This window comes from Copadichromis virginalis, linkage group LG19 (assembly GCF_057382275.1).
Source record: "Copadichromis virginalis isolate Kocher_CV1m ecotype Utaka linkage group LG19, C_Virginalis_male_GT1.1, whole genome shotgun sequence".
NCBI classification, from domain to species: domain Eukaryota; kingdom Metazoa; phylum Chordata; class Actinopteri; order Cichliformes; family Cichlidae; genus Copadichromis; species Copadichromis virginalis.
The window spans coordinates 6,930,192-6,943,163 of NC_140636.1; the positions used below are offsets into that span (position 1 = coordinate 6,930,192).

General features: G+C 40.1%; 1 protein-coding gene across 1 annotated transcript; it reads right to left on the reverse strand.

Annotated features, from left to right (window-relative positions):
• Nucleotides 1–2,843: 2,843 nt before the first annotated feature.
• On the reverse strand, nucleotides 2,844–5,937 carry LOC146685438 (uncharacterized). The gene is made up of 5 exons (XM_085441783.1): nucleotides 5,646–5,937; nucleotides 5,459–5,528; nucleotides 4,876–5,050; nucleotides 3,339–3,504; nucleotides 2,844–3,186 (listed from the first exon to the last, which is right to left on the reverse strand). Exons 1-4 carry the CDS (start codon nucleotides 5,691–5,693, stop codon nucleotides 3,339–3,341), a joined length of 459 nt encoding a protein of 152 aa, XP_085297909.1. The 5' UTR covers nucleotides 5,694–5,937; the 3' UTR covers nucleotides 2,844–3,186.
• Between the last annotated feature and the right edge of the window lie 7,035 nt (nucleotides 5,938–12,972).

Genomic DNA, 12,972 nt, shown 5'->3' on the forward strand with positions numbered 1-12,972 from the left:
ACATGCAGGCCTGACAGCAGGAGGTGTATCACTCCGCTGGGTTTCTACCTGCACACTACAAAGTGCCTTTGTGAATTCATTAGTGCCCTCACTGACACACAAAACAAATCAACTGTTGCGGAGTATAGCATGGTGGAAAAGAATGGAGAGAATCCCCCACTAAACTTTTGGGTTGGCATTACTTTAGTTTTTTTGTATTAATTGCATGCTTTGGTGTTTTTGTGTGTGTTTGGTGTGAGGTGGGAGTGGAGATTCTACTCTAGTCCAGCTGCCAGTTATTTGGAGTCGAGTACAGGGAGCAGCTGATTGGGAAGGATTGAAGCCCTTCTCTATAAAGGGGAGAGGAAACGGGAAGGGGGGTTGTTGTTTTTTTAGTAGGACACTGGTGCAGCAGGGAAGCCTCTGAGACTCCAGGATGAAGTGTGCACATTTTAAGGGAATGGATTTTTAACCTGGCCTGGTTTTGCTTTTAAAATAATCCAAGGATGTTGGGGGGAGGACTCATTTTAATTAGGATTTGTGTGGCTCTGCTGGGATTAAAAACACTGGATTGGAGACTCTCTGTGCCCATGGAAAGGAAACTGGCCAAGTTTTTTTTCCTCTTTATTTATAGAGTTTTTACATGTAAGTTGACATATCAGGCCCAATAAAGCAAGTACCAACCAATACAAAGACATATCTCAATACAGATTAGCCCATTAAAATTTGGATGATAACAATAAAACAAATAAAATAAAAATAAAGAAAAAAAAAGGAAAAAGGGAAAAAAACAAACGATGTCAAATATTAATGCCAGACTCGACCGTGAGAACTTAACATTTCCTCTGAGTCTGAATTTTATTTTCTCCATTTTTAAAAAGAACATAACATCTTCCAGCCAACATGATCGGGCTGGAGGGTGAGGAGCTTTCCAAGACAGCAAAATTCTACGGTGTGCCAGCAGTGAAGTGAAAGCGATAACATCCAGCTGCTTACAACTAAGGTTTAGGCTGGCATCTTCAGAAACACCAAAAATGGCAACTAATGGGCATGGTTTGAGCGTAACGCTCAAACCATGAGAAAGCACTTCAAAAAAAATAGTCCAGTATAACTGAAGTGTCGGCCAGGCAAAAAACATATGAGTTAAATCACAGGTCAGGAATGCCGGGGTATATTTTAGATAGTCTAGATCTTGAGAAGTGTAATCTGTATACAGTCTTAAACTGAATAAGAGAGAGTCTTGCACATGAGGCTAAGGTATGAATTTTGTCAATTACTTTGTCCCAGTAACCTTCCCCAAGCTTTTTTTTTCCCTTTCTCTCTTTAAAAAAAAAAAAAAAAAATGCATTTATCGATCACCTGGATCACCTGTTGAGAAAGAAAAAAGAAAACAAGCAGAAGAGAACAAGAGTAATAGAATAAACAACATCACAATGATATATGGGAATATGACAGTAAATACTAAATATTAAACATTATTGTGCAGCACATAAGATCAACAGAACACAGTGTGCTTTGAGGTAGGAGCCAAAAAGGGTGTAGTTTGTGGGTGTGATCACCCGTGTGTACACCTGTGAGCATGGACGCGTTTGTTTTTTGTTTTTTAAAAGGTTCCTTCATGTAATGATCTGCTAGAGGGTGTGGGGGGGCCACAGCCCCGTCCTCCAGGGCATGAAGCAGGTATGGAGGAGATCAAAACTCCAGACATCCAGAGGCCCACAGAACACAAGAGACCAAGGAAGACCAACAGAGGGGCAGCCGCGCCACTGTCCCAGAAAGAGCTGAGGAGAGCCCCAGATGAGAGCTCACTCAGCAGCCGCGGAGCAGAAGCCAGGGGGGGTTGCAGTGACGCGCCCGTGAGCTCCGCCGGCAGCCAGCTGTGCCTGAGTGACCGAGCCCCAGGCCGAGAGGCTGGGGGCACCCCACCTCTGAATTGGCCCGAGCGAGCCCCAGGCTCCAGGCCCCGATAAGCGGCCGCCAAGGAGTGAGCCGGTGTGTACCTGGACGCCCACCCCCAGACACAAAGAACCACCACCAACGCACCGATGTCTGAGGGAGTCCGCCACTGGCAGGGGAAAAACCAAAATAACCACCGGGTTGAGTCAAACGATGATTTCAATGATCACACGCGTGGGAGATGGACACCGTACGCAGACAGCATTAGATCTCAAAATGGTGGAGCATTGATCAAACTCTTATAGCCTCTAGTGGCCCCCACCTAATCATAAAAGCCTAAACATTCACATGCTTTCTCTCACACGGCGCCTAAGCTACGACCTTGGCTCCCTGTTTATCTGCTCCTGCTGAGATGGGGCAGAAAACTCCAGTATATTCTGTTCTCTTCTAATCAGACAAATAAGGCGATGACTTTCTGCGAACAGTATTTCTTATAACTCAGCAGTATAATGCATCATAAAACAATATCATTCATTCACAATAAATCAGCAGTCTAATGTAATGCAAATCAGTTTAACAGATGCAATAGTTACACTGTTAGACATTTTATTGTATTTTTACATTAACTTACTGGCAACACTATTGCCAGTAAGTTACTGTAATTACTGATCTACAGTATCTTTACTGTTGTGATGTTTTACAGTTCAACCACTTTACTGTAAACATATATTACAGTATAACAGTTTTACTGTAAACGTGGTTTACAGTTAGAAAGACTTACCGTGATTAAGTTTTATAGTATCACTGTACTGCAAATGTGCTTTATGGTATAACACTGTAATTGTGTACAGTATAATTTGTTTAGACTGTAATTGTGTTTTACAGCATATAAAATAATATTAACATTCATATTCAATATAAGAACATTTACAAAAAACAATATAATTCAATAAAGTAGTCTCAGAATAGTGAATTAAACCAACATTTATTGTTGATATTTTTTTTAACAAGAAAAACATTTTTCAACTGAATAAAAACAATGTCAATAACCAAAATAAATAGAAGCGTACATGAAAACTACACAGTCCTTCACCTTTCTGTGTCTGATTTTTTTAAGGAAAACAGTTTTTCATTCCACTAAAAACAGGACAAACCCACCAGCATGAACATTAAATAAACTATTACAATTGTAAAACAAAAATCATTTACAAAATGTAATAATTATCAGTGGGTCCCAGGAAATAGAATGTGACATGGGATTTAGATTTCCGTTACCAGGATGGTCGGGTTCAGCGTAGTCTTTATCACCACCTGTCAAAGACACATCATCAATATTCATGTTTGCTCAGGTTATTCACTTGTTCACATCTGTCTGAGATCATTCATACTGTTGTATGGATGTGTGTACAGTATGTATATAATTATCAGCTATGTAAAAGATATTATCATCTCTGTATTCTTACCTAGTTGGAAGTCCTCCATTCAAACTCAGAGAGCCGCTGGAGGAAGGTGGTGATCCAAGGGCTGATGCTTGTAACCTTCCTCTTTACGACACGACCTGTCTTGCGGCTTGTACCAAGTTTTGCAGGGCATTTTGTTCCCATGTCTGGATTGATCCTCACAAAGAACCTTTTAACGGAAAAAAGGCTGCTTTAATTTCAAAATTAAAACATACATTACAGCAATCACCTATATGTTTCTGCAACTGTAGTCAAGCTAGAGTTGGGCGATATAAGATTTTTTCATATCACGATATGTTTTTTTCATTTCAGGCGATAACGATATCTATCACGATATAAGCCAAATAACTATATTTGTAAGATTTAAATGTGCCGTTGCTCACAAGTAAAATGTGAAATAATCAGCAGCTTGTTTTTATTTAAATATTTATTTCCCATAATAAGTTCAACAGGGTAGATGTACTTAAGGAACATGAGACTTTTTCAGCTAAATAAAGGCAAATATTGCAAACTACACAAAAGGCAGCCGCTAAAGCGTTTAAGTTTCAAAATAGAACAAACAAAACAGACTAAATTGTCAATTCCACTTAGAAACAAAATATTAATTCTAAAAATAAATCTTAGTTTGTTTTACAGAAGAACAGACAAAACTAACTTTTGTCAATATCAAATAAACTGAGAACTAAAAGGAAATTCTCAATCTCTCCTTGTTGTATAGCTGAGCTTTTCAAACAGTTTTAACAGTTACTTTAGTCTGACAAAAGCAGAATGACGAATTAGCGCTTCCAGTCAGAGACTGAGGCTACGTCCACACGTACACGGGTATTTTTGAAAACGGAGATTTTCCGTTTTCGTTTTAAAAAATAATCCCGTCCACACATAAAGGCAGAAATGAAGGAAAACGCTGCTATGAACATGCCAAAGCAGCAGGTGGAGCTAGATTCCTAACCGTGCAGAAATGTTGGCCAATCAGAAGTCTAGAAGCCTCGGTGGGAAAAAGTAAACAAAGCTGGGGCATAGAAGCAGAACCGAGTCGTATGTGTGGAGGGACAGTAACTGTGTGTATATGTAAGCATTTAAACACTGCAGAGAGTAGAATTAACAGTAACAGTATTGTAGAAATTCATTTCACCGAAACAATAACGTGGCGCACAGTGTGACGCATGCACCAGTTTATTGTATTTCCAGACTTGCTTTCGGCACAATTTACAGTGCACGCTGCTCTGTTTTTGTCAGACTTGAAATAGCCGAAATACCTTCACACTACGGAACTTCTTTGGCTCTTCCGTTCGACAATCTCTCCGACGCTGCGGCTGTGATTGGTTCGGCTCTGCGCTACTTAATTTGGATTGGCTGACCTTTTTTTTTTTTTTTAAGAGGACAAGAGCGGCGAGGTCTATCGCGATAGTTTAATTTCTCTATCGAGTAAAAGTTATATCGCGATACATATCGTTATCGTTCTATCGCCCAGCTCTAAGTCAAGCTATCACATATATTTCATTCTTAAATGGTGTAAGCTTTAATGGTGTAAAGTATTTACCTCTGTATCATCTCCAGTGTGATGGACGCTGACTCCTGATACTCAAGGTTGAAAACGTAGTATGACGTAAAGAATACAGCAAGGGTGCTGGCAAAGTCATGCATCTGCTCAGGCTCATAAAATGCCTTGCCCTCCAAACTGATCATCCAGCGGCTTGCAGACATGAAATTATTCCCTAAAAACAGACAAGAGTCCAATAAGACAATGTGCTCACCCTTACAAATAAGGTTTCCACAAGAATGCTGGATAGCAGGCCTCACACTGTACAAAAATAGAATCCACACGGTTTGCTGCTATTTCTCTTATTATTTATTATGTAATGAAAATTATGATCAATTACAGGAAAAAACTGCCTAATGTTTTGGCATTTTGGCCTGTGCTGAAATGTTAGGCTGTTTTTTCCTGTTGGTCATTGTGTATAATAAATAATAAGAGAAACAGCAGCAAACTGTGTGTATTCTATTTTTATACAATATAAAACAGACAAACCCCTGTTAAGTAAGTTGTTGTGGGTACAAATACCACAATAATTACATAGATTTTTTACAAAAATATTACAAGAGGATTGAAACTATTTACTTACCAAGCGCTATTACCCTTGGTGTGATGGGTAAGGTCATCTCTCTCTCAACAGACATCTTGGTGGAAAAAGCCTTTAAAACACAAAAGGAACTGATTTGAATGATGATACCCAAAATCATTGAAATATTTTTCCTTTGTTTATGTTGACAGTATTGAGAGTTCATGTGTAAAATTTTAAATATAATTACGTCAGCCAAGATGAAGATTGAGTCCTCTTTTTCTTGGAAGTACTTCATCAGAAGAAGGATGGCTGCTGTGGCGATCTGGTTGTGGTTCAGCTTTGCACTGTGCACTCAAGTAGCAGATGTTCAATCTCCTTGTTCCACTGAAGTCTCTGGCTTGCAATGCACCACACTGGGCGGGAAAAGACAGAGAGACAATTGTTAATTTAATGTTGCATTTATTTAACCCTTGAAAAATATATTTACATAAGTAAATAAAAGGGAAAAAAACACACAACCCATCTTTTCCAGAATAATTCAGCTAATGAGCTATTTCGGCCAAGCTAACACCGATTTTAAGCCCCCCCTCCCCCCCACACACAAAAAATATATATGCTCTTAAAAATTAATAAACGAGTATGTTAGGTAGGAGAGTCCTTTGTATTACCTTATGACGTCCCGTTTGCAGTTTCCACACAGAGGTCCAACAATAACGAGGTGCAAAATCTTTTGTCCTCTCGAGCATATCGTAACGAAGAGTTAACAAAGTTGGCCTGTCTTTCCTCTCCTGTCAATCACTGGATCACAGGTCATGTCAGTCAGGATATGGAGTGGTGGTTGGTAGAGGTAGGTGGTAGAGGTAGGTGGGTGGGCGGGGCCAGCATGCATTCAGTGTGTGTTTCACTAAGTTGGGTTGACTAGTTCCCAGAAGAGTTCTGTACATGTTGCATGTTCAGTAAATGAGCAATTCAGTTACTGCTCGACTGAGAAGCCTCCGCCAAATTATTACAATATTCTCCACTGAATGAAGTTCGCCTTTCTGCGTCTTTTTAAAATAACTTTATTCACTACTTGTCACGAGTACAAAATTACACAAAAACAGACAGCAGCAACAACCTAAGTGAAATCCAACAACAGAATAGTGGCAAGTAAAAAAATTAACAAAAGGAAGTGTGAATGTTGTTCAGGGTTAATCAGAGATAAGTGATGGAGATGCAGCAATGTGAATTCTGCTTTTTTTATTTGTAGTTAACCTTATAGTCTTTACATATGAATGGAAGTCAATTAAGAAAACACAGAATTTTGGGAGAGATTTGGAGAACCTTGCTTTATAAAATTTCCCTACAAGGAGGCCTTTCTGCATTCTTTTCCCTCTCCCCAGGAGCAGCTGTCACTTGAATTGATCTCTATGGCAACGCAGTGGCAAGCACACATTTGCAGCAGCTGTGCATGTGCATACAACTGCATGCAGCAGATTAGATGATCAGAATTATTGAACCTTACACACAGGCAAGTCCCCTAAAAAGTCAAAACCATAATACTTTCACTGGTATCATACTGACAAATGGCATAGGTTGGAGGAAAATCTGGAAATGGTAGGTATAACTACTACCGCAATTTAAAAAAATACAGTAAGTAACCTTAATATACCCATAATGCAAAGCAAATTACAGTAATTAACTGTAGAAACGTTTTCAGGTAAGTTACTGGGCATTTTGTGGTATTTTACTGTGAAAAATACAGCAAAGGTTAACAGTGTATCACCTTCTTCTAATTCAGGAGAATAATGCAAACTAAAACTACATAATAATTCACAATCTTTAATTAGGGGTATAACATGGCATAAAATAATATTCTAATCTCACACTCCCCCTGATGAGCTCTTTAGAATAAAGAGCTCACCTACACTCTGCAATCCAGTGTGGCCGAGTTCATCTCTTCTCACTCCTGAGGCCCTTTGTCCCCCTGATGGGCGAACCATATGTGAGATGACCTCTGTGTTTGCGCAGTTCAGATGCAAGAAAAACTGTTATTACAACAGTAGCAGGTACAGATGACACTCCCCAGTTCTCCCACAGCTTTATTTTGGTGCTACCTTATACCCTTCAGACGTACTCAGACTAGAACCTCTGTCCAAGGAGCTTTTAGCCTTTATTTTATTGCTGCAGCTACCAGTGTTGTCCAGTTGGGTGATCCTCTGCTCTCCTTTCTTCAACCTCAGGGGTTAGACAACCCTTCAGTCGTTGCACAGATCAGGGGATTATTCTGCCCTGATTTCAAACAACGATCTGTGTATCCTCGGGTCCTGTGTATCCTGTGCATCCCCCAGAAAAAGGAACAGGAACGTGTCCCCCTTTTGACCATGAGCCTCTCGAACCTTGTTGGTCTGGTGTTCCTGGATTTCCGCCAACCCCTTCATGGTTATTGCTGTGTTTATGGGATCCATCCTTTGAGGTGACTAATCGAAGCCCAAACGCCATGACCCTTGGACCCAGTTGGTGTCTCGGCAGTCACTGTGTCTGTCTCTGCTGCGAAGGATCCTCGTATATTTGTGACCTCGTCTGGTGTCTGTTCCTTTCTCTGTAAGAGACAGAAAACCAAAACACCTCTCTTCCTAGCCCTAATAATCTAATGTTGTTATCTACTGACCTTCTGGTGATTCAGAATTGGTTTAGAATATTCAGAATGTCCCAGGGACTTCTTCTAATCATATCCTATGCATGTGTAAGCGTGTTGGCATTTAGCCCTCTGCACTCAAGGCATTTCCTACACTTTATCAGTCCGGACCATCACGCAGAACAAAGCTTATGACCTTCAAAAGACCGAGTGCCAACTCATTATAAGCACATTTGCAAGGCGTGTCTGAAAATTATTAAAACCACTCATTTTAACAAAAGACATCAAAAACAAATTAGCCATTTTTAATTCTAACATTTGCCCCCCCCCCTTTTGACACATTCCCATGTGTCAAATCAACGGAGCTAGAAAATTAAAAGAAAAGGTTAGTGACCTCATATCTTAGAAAGTATGAGACCTTCTCCTATCCAGTGTCGTTGCTCCAGTCTGTCATCCTGTGCCAGGGAATGAAGTCAATTTAATTGTCATGTTAGATCTGTTCAACTCCTGGCTCCGCCCAGAGCCTGCATCCGCAGAATTGCCATGAAACAAAACCTGTATTAATATGAACTTCACTTGAATATGAACATGTCGACACAGCAAAGGAACATGCTCTCCTTCTCGAGGACAGGCACTGACTCCCACTTATCTCCTGGAGCCAACTGTCCCTTAGGGAGACACAACATTGCAGCTACAAGGTTCTGCAGATTGTTAAGTTGATCTGTGTGTAATGCTCTGAATCAGGTATGTAAAATTAAATGAATGTCGTTTAATCAACTGCCACTACTTAAAACTTAGCAAAAGATATAACTGAATAAAAGATCACAAAGAAAAGCATGACATCGGTGTTATGTAAGCGCGTGCGGCCTTCAGTGCTCGAAGTCACTCCAGTCTATAGATCAGCCAAACATCGCGCTGACTGTAGCTTTTAACCCTTATTAACTTGAACACAACTCTATAATGAGCAACAAACTGCAATATGTATAAAAATGATCATGGTTACACCTGCAATGAAAGATCATATGATTATCCTGACACCTGTAAATAGAAGATTAACCTGAGGTTATAACAATCACTGTAATACAAATGTTAATGTAATGTCAATAGCTTCAAGCAATGTTTAATGCAATGCTTGTTATATGATTCTGATGTAACGATAATGCTGATGCTGAAATAACAGTAAAACACCCCCTTTTACACCCACTTTACATTCATGGGAACTGTGTGGAGAGGGTATGCTCCATGAGGTTTCTGGGCGTGCAGATCTCTGATGACCTCTCCTGGACTGCAAATACTACGTCGGTGGTTAAAAAGGCCCAGCACCGTCTCCACTTTCTGAGAGTGCTCAGGAGGAACAACCTGGAGGAGAGGCTGCTGGTGACATTTTACAGAGCCACCATAGAGAGCATCCTAACGTACGGCATAACAACATGGTATGCAGGGTGCTCAGCTGCGGACAGGAAAGTACTGCAGAGGGTCATCAACACAGCCCAGAAGATCACTGGCTGCTCTCTGCCCAGCCTGGAGGTCACTGCAAACTCTCGGTACCTCAGCAGAGCTGGCAATATCATCAAGGACCACTCTCACCCCAGCAACCAACTGTTTGAACTATTACCGTCAGGCCGACGGTACAGGTCACATAAAACCAGGACAAACAGATTCAGGGATAGCTTCTTTCCCAGAGCTATCACCGTAGTAAATAAGCACAAAAACAATTGAACCTATTCCATACCGTCACTGTCATTATATTATGCTGCTATTCATACTGTCATTATATTAATGCTGCTATCCTGTATATATTGTACATACTATTGTTTGAGTACTTACGATTGTTTTTTTGTACTTTTTATATTTTACATTTATATTTATTATTGAAACTTGCACCAAGGGAGTGGCACTCCAATTTCGTTGTACTCTGTACAATGACAATAAAGGCTATTCTATTCTATTCTATTCTATTCTATCCCGTTCATAAACGTCACACATAAACGTTTATAAATGCCTCTTTTAAATTATATTTCCCCCTGTTTTTCCCTTACTGACCACAGCAGGGGAAGCTTTGTTTTGATTCAGCCATGAATCCAGCTCACCTGATTCATCACTGAGCCCCACCGTCACTGGCAACTGACAGAGTGGCGCTGCATACTCGTCCTTTAATGTCACTATTTCCAATCTGTTAATTAGAGTGCTTAAACATGAAGTAGACTACGTCCACAACAAGTCAATACAGTTGTAAATGTGGCCAATTATCAATCTATTACCAATCAATAATGAAAAATAGCTTTTATTTTATGCATGCTTTTAGTCAACCACTCACCCAGAGGATCTCCAATCCCAGAAATTTCCTTCTCCTTAATTAATGAGTCCGTCCTCCTTCCATGCCCTGGTAACTGGTCCATCCAGAGCCATATCATCTTGAAATATACATACAACAAGCCAAACCACACCTTGGTCACACCAACCCTTTTCCGCCCTGAAGATGTCCAACGCCATCTTAGTCTGGACCAAGGTTTTAATAGTTTTGCAATTTTCATTAGTTTTTATTTTTATTTAGTTTCGACTTTGGATTTTCAATTTTATGTCAGTTGTAATTAGTTTTTACCAATTGTTTGCTAGTTTAGTTTAGTTTCTATTTTCTTTTTGAAAATCCTTAGTTTCAGTTTAGTTTTGATTAGTTTCAGTTATATTTTTAGTTGTGTTTGCAAAAATTAAGTGTAACAAAATCCCAGTTTCATCATATCAGTCATGCTCTTCTGCTTATCCTTGGGTATTGAGACTAACTATTAACTTTTGCAGCACCAGGTGTTCGTAATTTTGGTTCAAGTGAATTGATAAACCTTTTGAAGGCAATTGACTCACACAGTTATGTAGATGTCCCCGTCCTGTTGTCTCGGGATGCATCACGCTACCTTGCATGGGGTTAGCTTCTGTTTCTGGGGATGAGGGTTGAGTGGGGGAGCTCTTTGAGGAGGGGGAGTGTGCTCCCCCTTACCTTTTCAAGGTAAGCTAGGTTAGCCTTCTTGTGTGAGCTTTTCAAGTGCACTTTAAGGTTTATGGGATTTTTTCCCTTTAGAAATTTCCCTCATAATTTGTCTCTTTCCACTACAAGACACTTGCTTTATCCAAAACACAGTCATATTCAAAGTAATCCCAAATTGGACTCTGGCGCTTTCTCCCGACTTTTCCTGACATGATTCTGCGCGTGGATGGAGCAGCAACACAGACGACTCGACTAACGTACTGGCCACCTGCTGGCATAATGAGACAGCAAGAAAAAATCCGGAAACTAAACTTCATTTTCACCCTTGACTATTGTAGGACACGCACACATCAATGAAACTAAACACATTTTTGCTATAAATTCAGTTAATTTTAGTTAGTTTTGTGAACACTCATTATAGTTTTAGTTAGTTTTCCTTTTTTTTATTTTTTTTTTATTTTCGTTAACGAAAATGTTTTTTCACTTCTAGTTTTCGTTATTTCGTTAGTTTTCGTTAACGATAATAACCTTTCTCTGCACACTGGAATAAACATAATCAACATGAGCAACATTTTACTGCGTGTTATTTCACCATCTTATCGATTCCAATGCTCCATCCTTATTTGGTTTGCGACATTATGTTTATCTAGAACTCCACTCTGTCTCTAAATGTTTGAAGAATTTTTCATGTTTGGGGTCAAATTTTGAGAATTTGACCATAAGTAAAATTTATGGTGTCATCACCCCCTTCGGGGCTTACCTTTCCCAATGTTGATGATATTCCTCCCTATTCTTTGCAAGTACCCCCTTTTGGTGGCGAGAAACTGTTGGTGTGGTCAAGTGGGTGCTGTAAAAACAAAAGCTCAGGACAGAACAGTTATCAGTCATGTACTTCATACAAAATTAGCATATATTTGATTTCATATTGATCCTCTGAGTGTAATGGTACATTTTAATTTGAATTTATCGAAGCTAAACACAATAATTTTTCTTTATTTGGTCTTGTTCTTGTGCAGCACCACCTCTCAGCACATGCCCCTGTCGGTTCTATCCTACTTTTAAATTGCTGACTATTTCAAGAAAGCACCTAAAAAACGGAGACCAGTGTTTGTTATTACATATCTCCATTTTGAATGTGACAAGCCTACCATTTCCCTGTTATTCCGAGCGAGCCCTTCCGAGATGTATCCAGTCTGCAGTCAGAGATCTTATTCTGAGTATTCACAGCAGCCGTAGCCTCTCCAAGATCTTATCCGTGCTGACTCAATGAGCCCATTTTGAGAAACTCATGCCTCTCCCATCGTTCCAATCCCAGTGGGCAGCCTTGTGGGGGTTTGAACAGCCGGTTCCGCTTTCTTAATTCTTCGATAAGTCAGGGCCAGGCCAGCTCCGATCAGCCAGAACCCTGTTACCATGGTTCCGAATAGGTAGATATCTTCAGTACTCAGGCTCACCCAACCCAAACTTCTTGTTGAGAAAGGGGTGTCAATTGCATTTAGGGACCAGTTGATCCAATCCATAATTCCTCTTTTAGGTTTTAGAGAACAGACTGTGAGAGAATGTTCCAAGGAAAAGTAATACAAAAAACATGAGACAAGACAAGGACATAAGAGGCTAAGCAGGGAAGCTAAGGGAGAGGAGGAGGAGGAGAAAAGTGCGACCGCCTTCGTCAAGAGCAAAAGCAGAAAGAAAAAAAAAAGAGGGGTCTGTTAAGAGGGGTCTGAGGAAGAGGTTAGCATAAGCCTGCAAAGGTTTTTATCTGGCTCCAAGACCATTATCAGTCCTTCCTTTCTTCTTGCCTCTTTTTTGGCCATTTTGCAAGCTTATCCCATGGCTATTAGCTAAATGTTTCTATACAAGCTAACACTTCACCGTGTTGGAATTCGGCAGGGAAAAAAAAGAAACTGAGTTCGGCCTGATTTTATGTTATAAAGATGTCCTGTACGTGCGCAAAATACAAGTGCAATGAGTCACTTC

What these genes read in the sequence shown, in the direction of transcription:
- LOC146685438 (XM_085441783.1), bottom strand. Translation starts at nt 5,693, where the DNA reads ATGAAGTACTTCCAAGAAAAAGAGGACTCAATCTTCATCTTGGCTGAC. An exon ending in ACCAAGGGTAATAGCGCTTG is followed by an intron (nt 5,051 to 5,458) that starts GTAAGTAAATAG and finishes GTCTGTTTTTAG; the next exon opens with GGAATAATTTCATGTCTGCA. An exon ending in ACACTGGAGATGATACAGAG is followed by an intron (nt 3,505 to 4,875) that starts GTAAATACTTTA and finishes TTCCGTTAAAAG; the next exon opens with GTTCTTTGTGAGGATCAATC.